This window comes from Sinocyclocheilus anshuiensis, unplaced genomic scaffold, assembly GCF_001515605.1.
Source record: "Sinocyclocheilus anshuiensis isolate Anshui unplaced genomic scaffold, SAMN03320099.WGS_v1.1 scaffold553, whole genome shotgun sequence".
Lineage (NCBI taxonomy): Eukaryota > Metazoa > Chordata > Actinopteri > Cypriniformes > Cyprinidae > Sinocyclocheilus > Sinocyclocheilus anshuiensis.
Window position 1 is genome coordinate 3,230,327 of NW_015539821.1, and position 14,132 is coordinate 3,244,458.

The 14,132-nt window shown below is 35.8% G+C and overlaps 2 protein-coding genes across 2 annotated transcripts in view; both read left to right on the forward strand.

The window, feature by feature from the left end:
- The window catches only part of LOC107684159 (uncharacterized), a 9,083-nt gene extending 6,355 nt beyond the window's left edge, over nucleotides 1-2,728 (forward strand). The window contains exons 10-16 of the mRNA XM_016480371.1: nucleotides 1,162-1,379; nucleotides 1,484-1,529; nucleotides 1,658-1,750; nucleotides 1,838-1,897; nucleotides 1,979-2,067; nucleotides 2,361-2,455; nucleotides 2,584-2,728. Of these exons, the coding sequence (XP_016335857.1) occupies nucleotides 1,162-1,379; nucleotides 1,484-1,529; nucleotides 1,658-1,750; nucleotides 1,838-1,897; nucleotides 1,979-2,067; nucleotides 2,361-2,455; nucleotides 2,584-2,618 (636 nt within the window). The 3' untranslated portion in view covers nucleotides 2,619-2,728. The remainder of the gene's footprint in view (nucleotides 1-1,161; nucleotides 1,380-1,483; nucleotides 1,530-1,657; nucleotides 1,751-1,837; nucleotides 1,898-1,978; nucleotides 2,068-2,360; nucleotides 2,456-2,583) is intronic.
- A 1,450-nt stretch (nucleotides 2,729-4,178) lies between these two features.
- LOC107684115 (RING finger protein unkempt homolog) overlaps nucleotides 4,179-14,132 on the forward strand; it is a 12,377-nt gene continuing 2,423 nt past the window's right edge. The window contains exons 1-14 of the mRNA XM_016480331.1: nucleotides 4,179-4,409; nucleotides 5,811-6,020; nucleotides 6,102-6,278; nucleotides 7,011-7,138; nucleotides 7,241-7,376; nucleotides 8,980-9,097; nucleotides 9,929-10,013; nucleotides 10,207-10,430; nucleotides 11,109-11,174; nucleotides 11,267-11,435; nucleotides 11,732-11,830; nucleotides 11,952-12,137; nucleotides 12,413-12,603; nucleotides 13,308-13,568. Coding sequence (XP_016335817.1) covers nucleotides 4,258-4,409; nucleotides 5,811-6,020; nucleotides 6,102-6,278; nucleotides 7,011-7,138; nucleotides 7,241-7,376; nucleotides 8,980-9,097; nucleotides 9,929-10,013; nucleotides 10,207-10,430; nucleotides 11,109-11,174; nucleotides 11,267-11,435; nucleotides 11,732-11,830; nucleotides 11,952-12,137; nucleotides 12,413-12,603; nucleotides 13,308-13,568 — 2,202 coding nt within the window. The 5' untranslated portion in view covers nucleotides 4,179-4,257. The remainder of the gene's footprint in view (nucleotides 4,410-5,810; nucleotides 6,021-6,101; nucleotides 6,279-7,010; nucleotides 7,139-7,240; nucleotides 7,377-8,979; nucleotides 9,098-9,928; nucleotides 10,014-10,206; nucleotides 10,431-11,108; nucleotides 11,175-11,266; nucleotides 11,436-11,731; nucleotides 11,831-11,951; nucleotides 12,138-12,412; nucleotides 12,604-13,307; nucleotides 13,569-14,132) is intronic.

Here is a 14,132-nt window from a genome sequence, read left to right on the forward strand (position 1 = left end):
AACTGTTCTGGAACAGTGTTGTAAATACAACTTAACCACTGATTTCTAGTCGTGTCCTCTTTTGGAAGGCCAAACAAAGTAGTTTAGCTTTCACAACGAAACAGCGTCACACACCGCGGCCTTGAGTGAGCAGAGGTGGGCGGGCTTGAGAACGGTGCGGCCTGCGGATTCGACGAAGGAGCGTCCGGCGGGCTTGCGGCAACCACATTTGACGACCCCGGGCTGGACTCTGCTTCGTCCACGGTGAAAGCCGATCCGGCGATCGACTGCACGAAGTTGATGCATTTCCTCAGCGACCAGCACGGATCAGCTCCAGGCATGACGAAGCGGATATCGTCCTCTTTTGGAAGGCCAACCAAAGTAGTTTCGCTTTCACAATGAAACACAGCGCCTTCATGACATGACGGCGGCGGCAACAACAACACTACAGCGAGAATAAAAGTTACGCCTTCTTTCTTTGCGTGAACATTTGGGTGGCGTTATGTAAATCTTCCCACATCGTGATGTAGACATGTGGGGGTGTGTTAGAAAGAGCCGTTTTATGTAGGCGTGTTTGACTCTTAACTTTTATAAAGAATATCTCTTTGGATTTGAGACTTCTTTGCAACTTTACAGATCTTCTTTATGCACCAAGAGCTTGTAATACTCCAAAGAGAAAGGAAAAATTTAAATCGCATCATATGACCCCTTTAATTTGCAAAATTAAAATTTTTATAAAATATAATAACTCGATTTTCCAGTGAAACGACAACTGGTCATGTATGCCAGACTTCTTTAATCATTTAGTCCACTTAAACCCCACCCCTATTTTAATGTGCGGTCTCATTTAACATTGTCTGGCAAATTTTTACGGGTGAAATGCAGTCATTTTAGTAGGAATCCACGCGATTGGGAACTTCGCATGAGGGCAGAATGTGTCAAAATTCAGGTTTCAAAACAAGTTAAAGTTGGTCACACGGATTAATAGCAGTGACCAACAGAAAACTACTTGGTTTGAAAGTGACTTCTATGTGAGCTGTGCTTCATACATCGCCACACATTCGACTTTAGGCAATTGGTCTTATTTGTCTGCAAAATGTCACCGCACCTTTAGAGTCAAAGGTGCCATAGAGCTCGATATCTGACTAACAGGCCACTTGTTACTACTTTTCCCCTCCAAAGGCAGGTGTGGTTCTGTCTAAGCTGAAGGGTCAGCCCCTTTCCATTCACTTGATACGTTGGAGAGGAGAAGATGGGTCTATCTATCAGCCACTGGTCAAACACTTACGGCAACTCAAACAGGAAAAACCCTCACTTCAGTTTGGCCCAAAACCAGCCTCTCAGCAGGACAGAACCGCGGGTCAGAAGAGAGGGCAGACACAGTGTGTCAAAGACGGCAGGTACTCTCAATAAAGATTTCATGTACTGTATGTTTGCAATTGTATTAGTCTCTAATACCATAAACAGCCTGGCCTGTATCTGTTTGATCATGTTTCATTAACAGGATCCTGTACGCCGTGCACCTCTTAGGAAAAGCAAACATAGGAATGGTACAGTAGTTGTGTAAACTCTCTTTGTGGTGTGGTTGTTTAACTTTAATCCATTCATGTGTATTTTTGAGTCAATATGTGATCCGTGTGATTATTGAAAATGAATGTTAATTTAGTTTAATTTTAAGTATGGAGGTAAGGAGGTCCTGCAGAATGTCATTCCTGTGGTTCTGGAGAGCAGACCAAGAAAGAGCAAGAAAGGTATATCTACAATTGAGCAAGTGAGTTTTATGTAGAGAGATGTACATGTAAGCTAATTTCAAGACCTATATAATATCTCATGCATGCTTTCTGATTTTGTCATATAGGAGGTACTGCTGGATGTAAAGGAGACTCATCTTACCTGCATAGATAAGTCAAATAAGCAGGTTTGTATTTTTCAATATTAAATACAAATAACTTCGGTTAAAGGTGAGTAATTTAAAGCCAAGGTTTCTCCTTTTGATTAGGAGCTGTTTCAACACCACTTCCCTGAGATATCATGTGTTGGGAGGCTTGGAAGCCAACCTGATTTAACCATTTTTGCTTTTTGTATATTGTAAGTATTTTAGGAACATGTTGTAGATAGATGTCTATTCAAGTCATGAAAATGAGATGCATGGCATGCTGGTTTATGCTAAGCTTTCTTTCTTGAAATGTTTCTCTCAGATATGGAACTCTCGCTCAGTTAAAACTCAGATAATTACAGACTTTCAGTATTTGATATGGTGTTGGAGTTTGAATAAATGGCTGGCGGGTTATGAGACTGGTTTATCTGCATTCCATTTGCTTATCAGTGACATTTCCTTCCAGGCTTTGTGTTTTCAGTACTAACCATGTAATTGGTTTCAGAGATACATCGCAAGCAGGCAAATCGTCCGGCTTCTGTTGTGTGGTCCTACAGGCCGCCACAAGCAGTGAGTGTGAAGAAATTGTTAACCGTATAGGTGAGTGTGAAACTGCCTTAAATCACAGTATTAATGTGATGAAAGAATTATGTCAGGTGCCAATCACTTTGGAAATAATTAATATCTTTTGTACTGTTTTTTTGTTTGTTTTGTTTTTATCACCACAGCCGCTGGGTTCAAACATACAGAATGGTTTGTGTGAAAATTCAGAACTTGAGTGGATTGGACATCTTCTGAAGTGTGCATCATGTGTTTTAGAACACAATATATATAATGAATTGTTATATATTCTAATATATTATAACAATATACTTTATTGTTTGTATTAATAGTACACTGTATATGACTGATACAACCTTATTGTAATATCCCGTATTTGTGCAATGTTGTTTTGATAGAAATACATGAAACACTTTGTCTTTTTTTGTTACAAGATTTTATGCTTTTATTTTTTTCATACAATACACAAATATTATAAAACACTTCAAACAATCAAATTAAATTAAATGCACACATTGGAGTCCAAAAATGTTTTTTTTTTTGTATTTTGTATATTTTTGCATTTAAACTTGTAAATGAACAAGGTTTTAAACATTTTTTTTTAAGTACAATAAAGAAAAATGTTATAGGATTAATGAGATAAATTTACCATTCTACACTATTCTACACTACACTAAGTCTCTAATCAAATACTATATGTAATTGTAAACGTATGTTATTGAGCAGGTAAACTCAAATATACAAAAGGATAGATGTTCTTGCTTTCATTGAGGCATAAAATGTTCTTAAGAATATTCTAAAATCATCAAGTGTAAAAATAAAAAGCAATTCACGGACAAACATCCTTAACTGTTATGCAGTTTTTATCATTAGAAATCACCATCACGTTTGGAGACCTTTATCTGCAACTTTGAATTATTATTTTTTTATTGCATATGAACATATATAACAGTAAGAGAAATACAACTTTGCATATAAATGCCATCAGGACACAAGATTACAAGTAAAATAAAAAATTAGCCAGAGGAAGAAAGAAAACATAAAATAAATAAATAAAACAACTAAAATAATGAAGATGGTACAGTTTACTTGTCTATTCCAAATTTGCAGATAATGTTAGAAGTCCTGAGAGCTTTTGTTGTTTTACATTTATATACCATATTACAGTATTGTTTAAATTCATTGATAAAATAAAAAAAAATTGGTTTACCACCCGACCACTTCATTTTGTGTATGTGAAACTTCCCCATTACAACCAGTAATTGAATAATATACGCTTTATCCTTTTCTATCCCATAATCATCAACATATATCATTATATCAGACCCACCCAGTTTAACAGCTGTATTAAGTTTTCTTGTAATGAAATTCTCAACATCAACCCAAAATATCTTTGTATAGATGCAATGAAAAAATAAATGAAAAATAGTTTATTTTTCATGACTACAAAATTCACAGGAGTAGTCTATCTGCAACTTTGAATTTGAAGCACATCTCGCTCTTAATTTGGGGATTTACCTCTGTTTATTATCTCTGACTTCACTCTCCTATGACGTAGAAAGGTCCGTTTAGTGAACGAGTCGTTATTTTAAATTATTCTTTTCAATGAATCAGTTCACAGAACAAATCTGAAGCATTCGTGCTCGCACTGAACTGAATTGGTCCGAGCGGCTCTTGAATCGAACTGTTCGAAAGAACCGATTCGCGCACGACTACGACGTCATCACAATGGCCCGGAATTTCCTCCTCGCAGGAGCTGGCGCATGCGCACATCAAAAATGAGTGCGGACTTCGCAGCTCTCCCAATATTAAATAGTTTGATGGCCATAATTTGATAAATCATGTCGAAAGCACCATCTCAGGCCGGTTCTTCGGGTGCCGCGGCCAACCTGGGACCTTCATCGTCCTCCTCCTGCTCCTCACCCTCGGCAGGCGGCACGACATCCCCCGCTAACGTGCTTCACGCACAGCCCGAGAAACCCCAGCACTACACGTACGTAACGAAACACCTTTACATCCACCTGATCACTCGTGCAGATCACACATTTCATGCATCAACAATTTTACACGCCTCTGATGGGTTTTTGTGGCTGTGATGAGCTGGATCAAGAGCTGTGTTTTATGTAGGCCTAGTAGTGAGATTGATTGCATGCACTGCATCGAGGTGATGTTTTGAAGAATGCACTTGAGCATCCTGGCGATTTGTAAACACAATAAAGAAGGCGAGCTATAAAGTGCTTAATTAGTCTAAAATGTTATGCATCGTGAAATCATGGTAAAAGTTTGATCAATTCTTTTGATCTCAGATCACTGATGAAGCAGTGTTCATTACTATATAAGAATTAAATATTTTATAATAATTAATTCCATTCAAAAAAAACTTTTGTAGTTTATATATTTAAATATTTTAGAACTGTACATGTGTATACAGAATACACCATTTATATTCATCACTACAAACCAAAGGTGCCCAAACTTTTACTACAAAGGGCCAAAAATCAAACTTTATTGATGGCCATGGACTGAAAATAAACGCTGCATTACTGTATATCCATCTATATTATATTCAAATTTACATTTGTAAATTCATTTTATATTCTCTGTTTTCTTATGCATCATGGCCGTAACCACAATTGACATTGAAAATACTTTGAGTTGAGATTGATCAATATGTGCTTAAAAATAACTGTTTTTGTTTCTCTCAGTCATGAATTATGTTAAATACATGATTTCCGTGACTTTTCCAGTTTCTTGTAATTAGTTTTTACATTCATAAATAGCCAAATATATATCAGCAAATTTAGAACAGCAAATTACCAGGAAAAAAGACTGTGGACAATACAAATCACTTTTCCATGACATTTTAAAACCTTCCAGTCATTCATGATTATTGGGTACACATTTTTGAAAATAATTTCATAGCCGTTGCACTTTTTTATTATAATATTGTAAAGCTGAACATAACAAGAAACCTATATTTTCACCTTAGAAATTTTTATTGCACTGTAAAAAAATACTTTTCAAAGTTGTAAATAAAACAAAGATTACTGGAGTACATTTGACAATAAAATACTTAACAATGTCCTGTTTAATTCAACTTTTACTTACTCTCTTTGTAATTGAAAAATGTAAGTGAAAATTCTTTCTACACCAATATTCCTTCATTGTACTTTTCTATGACATTTTAAGATTTTAAAATTTCTGATATTTCCATGTTTTCCATGATCATTTTCATGTCTCCTGAAGCAGGTCATTTACATTACATTACTCTTGTAATAGTGTTTATTTGTAGTTTTACCGCTCTGAAAAATCTCCTTTTCCCACCTGCTAATGGTTAATAGCCACATCCACCTCCAGACATACTGTCATGTAGCATCTCTCTATCTATGTTCAGGTATCTGAAAGAGTTCAGGACGGAGCAGTGTCCCCTGTTCGTGCAGCACAAGTGCACTCAGCACCGCCCCTTCACCTGCTTCCACTGGCACTTCCTGAATCAGAGACGACGGAGGCCGATTCGCAGACGAGATGGAACGTTTAATTACAGCCCTGATGTGTACTGTGTTAAATACGACGAGGGCACAGGGACATGTCCCGACGGAGATGAGTAAGAACCAGCAGAAACTCCTTTTTTAAGTCACACTGTGTGAATTTATGCTAATGTCTTTCTGTATTTATGTATTGCCAGGTGTCTATTTCTGCACAGAACAGCTGGAGACACAGAGAGGCGGTATCACCTGCGGTACTATAAGACTGGTTCCTGTATCCACGAGACTGATGGGAAGGGCTACTGCAGTAAGAACGGCCCTCACTGTGCCTTTGCTCACGGCTCCCATGACCTCCGTAGCCCCGTCTATGACATCAGGTAGGCAGTTGACTTTTAAAGTAATAATCATTTATATAATTTATTCACCATGTCATTCCAAACATATACCTTTTCTTTTCTTTGGGACACAAAAGAGTAATTTTTAATTGAAGTCATGAATTAAATTGCATCCACATTTATTATTATGATACACTAGCATTTAGTTTAGTCGATAAGATTTTAAAAATGTTTTTGAAAGAATCTTTTATGCTCACCAAGGCAGCATATATTTGATCAAAAGTACAGTAAAACAGTAATATTGTGATGCATTGTAACAGTTAAAAATAACTGTTTTTGTTTTTTCAATATATTTTAAAATGTAATTTATTTCTGTGATTCCAAAGCTGATTTTTCAGCATCATTACTCCAATCTTCAGTGTCACATGATCCTTCAGAAATCATTCTAATATGCTGATATGCTGCTCGAGAAACATTTCTGATTATTATCAATGTTGAAAACAGTTGAGCTGATTTATATTTTTGTGAAAACTGTGATTTTGTATTGTTTTTGTATTGTGATGTATTTATTTCAGGATTCACTGATGAGTAAAAAGCACAATTTTTCCGATTTTTTTTTTGTTGTACATTTTTAATGTCTGTTTATGATCAATTTAATGCATGCTTGCTGAATAAACATATTCAATTATTAAAAAAAAAATCATACCCTAAACTTTTGAACGGTAGTGTAAGTTTTCCTTGGTTTGACGTATTTATTTTAAATTTCTCGTTAAGAGAAGTTCAGGTGTTAGAAGCCCAAGCTGCTACTGGATTGGTTGAGGGAACATCTGAAGGGCAGTCAGGAGTTGTGGCCAGCACTGCACTCATAGAAAAGATCCTGAGTGAAGATCCACGCTGGCAAGGTGAAACCTGCCTCTCCACACGACTTCAAAATGAACCTAACTGTCACAATACATTTATATGTCATTCTTCATGCTGTTCTTTGCTAATTTCTCCTCATGCAGACAATGGTTTCGTGCTCTCCCATTACAAGACTGAGCTTTGCAAAAAACCTCCACGGCTGTGTCGTCAGGGCTACGCTTGTCCCTACTATCACAACAGCAAAGACCGCAGACGGAGCCCTCACAAACACAAATACAGGTCTGAACAACTAATACTTCATTTTATAAAAGTCCTAAAGGGATAGTCAAAAAAAGCCAGTTTTTACTCCCTTTCATTTTATTCCAAACCAGTATGCTGTTATTTTTTTCAGTAGAACACAAGCTGATAGATCTTAATCTCATGCAGATCATTTCATACAACAACAGTTCATATCATAGTGAGCAAAAAGGACAAAAACAACTTGCACACTATATTTCACATGCTCTGAATTCATGTGATAGCATTTTGTGGGAAAAAAAATAAATAAGTTGAATCTGTTTCATCCCATGCCAAACTCTCATTCACAATCAAATTATGCTTTTGTGATGTTTTTCCCCCTTTAGTTTCCATTTTTGGTTCGTTTTGTAGCTTGACAGATATTTTATTTGCAGATTCCCAAACTTTTGGTCAGCAGAACCTCTTTAACCTATAATATTTACTAGAGCCCGACCGATATCGTTTTTTTGGGGCCGATACCGATACCGATATTAGGGAGTAAAAATAAGGCCGATACCGATATATCGGCCGATATTCTTTGTGTATATTATAGTACAGTACCAGTCAAAAGTTTGGACACTTTCCCATTCGTGTGTCCAAACATTTGACTGGTACTATATATAGAATACAGTATATACATAAACAGAATATATATACATAAACACATTTTTTGCAATGATCACTCAAATGTGGTGATCAAACACTTATAATGGTGACAGAGATATGTAAGGGCATTTAACAATTTAACAATAAACTTGCGATGAGTGCGATGCACAAAGTAACGGGGTGTTAGTTGTAACACACGTGGTTTGAATATTTATTTTACCATAGTAACATTTAAATTCTGGCTTAAGTAAATTTTTTATCTCAGTTTTTATTATTCATTTAAAATGAGACAAATCTGCTATTATTTTAATCTCCAATCTGTTATTTATCAAAATTAATCAGTTTTTTAATGCTTTGATTACTAGCAGAAGACACTAACCAGTTTTAAATTCCAGTTGTGCCCCTCTCTCCCCTACCTCTGTAAATAAATACAATATAAATTCACGTCAATCATGGCGGAATTTTATGTGAAGTCCACTTCGCAGGGCACTTACGGTCGAATAAGACAACGCTTGAATGCTGCCTGACCAAGAGACCTTTGAAGGGAAGTTGACTGGTGTCACTATCTCGCGAATATAATATCGGCAAAACGATATATCGGTCGGGCTCTAATATTTACCATAAGACAATTTTCTATAATTTTTGCATGTTCATGATTCTCTGGTGTCAGTTAATTATCACATGACTTGCAGGTAAATAATTCAACAATTTCATTTTTGTTAGTGTATTTTATTTTGATTCATTTGTATTTTGGCATTATTTATTTTTTTATTTGTCATTTTTATTATTTAGTCAGTTATTATCTTTTTATGAACTCACAAACCCCCTGCAGTTTGGAAACCCCTGATTTTATTTTTTTCTTTAAAAAGTAATGACAAATCAGACTGCTATGTATTCAAACCTCTATTTGAATTCAGTTTATATCCTGCTTTGTAGGAAGGTGACAGACATTTTCCATCGTAATACATTTTAATGGTGCTGTGTTCTTTGGTTTCTGAAGAGCCCTGCCGTGTCCCTCAGTGAAGCACAGCGATGAGTGGGGGGACCCCAGTAAATGTGAAAGCGGAGAAAGCTGCCAGTACTGCCACACACGGACAGAACAGCAGTTCCACCCGGAGGTATATCACACTCAATCTAACGCAGCTGGACTCTGTTTAACATCAGCATTTACTGTAAGAACAAGGATCCATGTTCTTGCATGGTACTTATGGATGTAATGTAATAAAGCAGTGACTATTTGATTATGCTGTGCTTGTGATGCTCATTAGAGTTGCTATTTTGTTTGGCCCTATGGCGTAAGAGGCTCTTTTTTTAAGGTTATAGATTAGTGGTGTTAATATTAGTCATACCTGTGTTATTACTCTTCTAAGTGTGACGATATAAAATTTCCGTCTGGAAAAAAACAAGAACCTGAGCCATATATAGGTATTAGAAAATTATAGTTTCTGTAAAGTAAAAAATTCATATAATAATGAACATTAATATAGTTAAATTTAAACTTTAGTAGCTGAAAGTTCTTCCCACTCTATTTAGTCAATTAATTTCAATGACTCTTACAGTCATTCATTACTGGATTTTTACAAATATTTTTAATTACAAATTTTACCCGATAAAATATTTTAGAGCTTGGCATAATACAAAAAGGTATATTCTTTCTTAAAATGTCCATGACATTTTAGGCTTTTATTAATTTACATTACTTTTCCAGGTCTAGAAATCAAACTTTTAAACAAAATGTTGTTGAGGAGGGTAAATTAAAATATGAAATATCTTGATTTTTAGTTATTTTAACATTTAAAGCATGTTTCTTCCTAATTTAAATATTTTAAAGTTATTTTTAGGCCCTCTTGGAAGCATAGCAACATCCTGATATTCTTTGGCGCTTCTGAAAAATCAAGCACCACTAATACGTTCTTATTTTACCTAATTACACACTTTTTTCTCCACAGATCTACAAATCCACCAAATGCAATGACATTCAGCAGAGTGGCAACTGTCCCAGAGGGCCGTTCTGTGCTTTTGCTCATGTAGAAAGTAAGCTTACATTTTGTAAAGTTAACATGTGATGATACACTCTACATTGTATTGGATGTTCAAGATCTTACATGGTAACTTATCCAATAGATATCAATGTATTGTAAATGCGAATGTGATGATTGTGTGAGATATTTCTTTTTCTTGTATTGTATATCATGATTGTGTGTGTCATTTCTGTTTTGTTTCACAGAAGTGACTGTCAGTGATGAGCAGCTGGCTGCACAATGCAGTTCACCTCCTCTAGAAACTTCCTGCTCTGCTCTCTTAGAAGACTTCAGCCAGAGTGGTCCGAGTGCCAGCACAGAGGAAGGGCTGCTGGGAAGGGTTCTGTTTGAGGAGTCCTCCAGTCTTGATGCCAGTTTAGGAGGAGAGGGGGGTTATGGGAAAGCCCCTGGGTTTGAGAGGGAAGACCAGGTATAGCAATACAATTTTATTCATTCTTTTATTTGAAGGCGTCAGTTAGAAGACTTCTGTTTTTGAGATAAACACAGTGTTCCCTTTGTCATACAAAACCTAGGAATTTTAAAGTTATGACTCCAGACTAGGAAAAGGTATAAAAATTAGTTATCTTAAAATTTCTAAAGTTAAATTTTTGCTCTGCTCTAAAATAGTTCTTTGGCTAGAAATGCATTACAATACACTACAAAAATTTGGGGTCAGTAAGAATTTTTTTTTCTCACCACGGCTGCATTTATTTGATCAAAAATACAGTAAAAACACTAATATTGTGAAATATATTTTAAAATGTCATTATTTCTGTGCTGGAAAAGCTGAATTTTCATCAGCCATTACTCTAGTGTATAGCGACTTCATAAATCATGCTAATATGCTGATTTTGTGCTCAAGAAACATTTCTTCTTATTATTATTATTATCATCATATTTCAGGTTTATTTGTTGAATGGAAAGTTCAAAAGAACAGTGTTTATTTAAATTAGAAATCTTTATATTTTAGTGTCTGCAAAAGAAAAAACAAAAAAATCTTTTGAACGGTAGTGCAGTTCTTTCTTTTTCTGTGACATTTGAATAAATTCCACAAATTGACATAATGAAAAACAAATCTTTTAGCATAACTTTAATATCTTTCATACAGGCCAAACATAAAAGTTTTTTAATGGAACAGCGAATCAGAGACATTTCATCCATGCACAGCAAACAGGTACTGAACACCTACCGATTCAAAACAGACGTTAATGAAAATTACAAATAGGCCAAGGACCTTTTGCAGTATTCCATGTTGTGTGTTTTCAGGATTTATTGGTGTTTCTGCCTGTCGGCAGTCCTCTCAGTATGTCCTCCAGCATACCTTCCAGTCTGGCAGGCACCCCACCTAGCCCCGCACCCCCCGGCCCGTCTTCAGGCATGAACGCCAACGCTCTTCCCTTCTACCCTACAAGTGACACGGTGGAGTCTGTAGTGGGTGAGTGGGAGATAGTTCACCCCATAAAAATAACATTATTTTATACTTTTTATTTTATTTAACTTTATATTATGTTATTCTTAAATATTAAATATGATTATTTCCTCACCCTCATTCCAAATTAGATTTATTTTCTTCTATGGAACACAAAATGTCGATCTAAGAATTGGTGTTGTTTTATTCATTTTTGTTTAGAATTATGTGCAAAAAATATACATAATTGAGCTTTACTGTTGAGTAGAATGACGTAAGACTTCTGTATTTTTGAAACCACGTCTCTTTCTCCTTTTGACTAGAGTCTGCATTGGATGATTTAGACCTGAATGACTTTGGAGTCTCTGCGCTTGAGAAAAGTCTGGAGAGTTCAGCTCTACCCAGCATGGGCCTCATGTTGGGTTGGTGACGAGTCTTAGCAAAAAAAGATGATAGCGTTGCTGCTGTAAGCTGTAGTGTCACTGCAAAAATTCAGCATTGACATCCATCTTCAGTTCTGCTTTTGTAATCATTTTTCCTTAGGAGGCAGTCAGTTACAGAGTTCAGCACCTGTCAACATCCCTGGCTCGCTCAGTAGCCCCTCCCCTTTCAGATCACCCTCACCTTCTCCACCAATCAGAGCCCACCACTCTCCATTCCTCTCTGCACAGTTGCCACAACCCAGCCAATCAGAGAGCAGTTTTTTGGGGACCTCCCATGGTTCTTTAGGTTTGTGTTATTTTTATTTATTTGAATGTCAGCTGTAATGTTTTTTCCATTTTTGCTCATTCTTGGGATCAGAATGAGTTTACAGCTCCTGTGACGTATCTAGGTCAACATTCTTGTTTACAAGCGCAGTGAGAGTATATAGCAGTCACATGTAACATTACATTTAATTACCAGTTGTCTTTTTAATACAAAAGCAGTGTTGTTTTGCTGTAGTGAACTGGATAGATTGTGTGGCGGATGCAATCAAACATGATAGCTTTGTTTGGTTTTTGTAGGTTTAAATGGCATGAGCAGCAGTATTTGGGAACATTTTCCGACAGGCCAAAGTTCGCCAGGTACCCCTCCTGCCCTGCTTTCCACAGGGAGCATGTACGAGCATGTACAGGCATCACGTCTCAAACAGGAAGTGGAGGAGGCACACAGGGTGCTGAAACACTGGGACCACAGCTGGAGACAGATGGCTCAGGTCAGACTCCATCTGTGTTTGCGTGTGTACCTAAAAGACCATATTTCACACTTTTATAATGTTTTATTTTTTCTCACTGATGTTAGTCAAGGTTTCTTGTGCCTATCTAGTTTTCCATGACCTTCTCATTTTTCATCCTTTTCTGATTCAGAGAATTAATCAGGGTGATATTGGTTCTGTATCTTTAAGAGTTCCACGTGGAAATATGATTTGCTATCCTGTTTGCATATAAAAAATACCAACATATTCCAGGCTGTTGTTCATCAGGTTTTTGAATAATAATCAAGTGCTGGGCAGTCATATGTTAATACATTCATGGTTGTGATGACAAGATTTCTGAACAACCTGCGTATTTATATTTCTAAATAATACAAAAAACATAGTAATAATAATATGTGTATATATTATTTTTATGTATGTTATTTTATTTATTATATATATATATATATATATGTGTGTGTGTGTTTGTGTGTGTATACACAAAAATATATGTATTAAATTAAAGTCATTATTTACATTTCAAGTAATTATTAAGTAATGAAAGTCATTATTTACAGTTCAAATAAATAAAAAATCTGTTATATTTGCATTTCCCTAGGACAGAGTCCATGCATAACATTGAGTTACCACTAATTTCAGTTAAATTATTTGTTGATATAGTATGGTTAGTGTTTTGACTGTATGTTTTCTGTTACCTGCTGCAGTCATTGGCGGTCTTAAAAGCAGACGCAGAGGAAGCTCGTCTCTTGGCGGGACAGCTGGGTATGGAGGCGGAGCGAGCGCGGCAGGCTGAAGTGGAGGCGCAACAGCAAGCTGCTCTCCTGGAGGAGGCGCTAGAGAGTCTACGGCACGCCGAGAACCCACATCTCCAGCTTCACCAGCTACAGTTACTTCACAGACTTCCACTGAGCTCCATCTGCAGCCTGCAGGCACAGATCTGCTCCTGCTTACGCACTGTAGAACAGGTAATGCACGCACCTGCTACCTGACAACTGATGAGTTTTATTTCATCAAAAAATCAAATGAAAAAAAGTAAGAATTGATATTTTGCATTAAAGGGGTCATATGATGCGATTTCAATTGTTGTGAGTTTGGAGCTTTTATGCTAATTATTTATATTATTTCATATAAAAGTATTATTGTATTATATTATATTACATGGTAACACTTTACAATAAGGTCCCATTAGTTAATGTTAGTTAATGCATTAACTAATGTTAACTAATGCAACCTTATTGTAACTGTTACCCACCTTATTACAATTTATATTATATTATATAATATTTATATTTTACATAAATTTTACTTGCAATTGTGCTTTAAAATATTTTTAATTCAATTAAAACAAATTATTTATAATAAATAAATATTTATTTGATTCTGGTAATATATAACCTAGGCATTGCTTTATATTATATTATATTATATTATATTATAGAAGAACACATTATGCTATTTTTAAAGTCATTTTTAATTTTAGGCCGATTTAAATTTACAAATGTATACCTTTTTTTTTTTTTTTTTTTTTA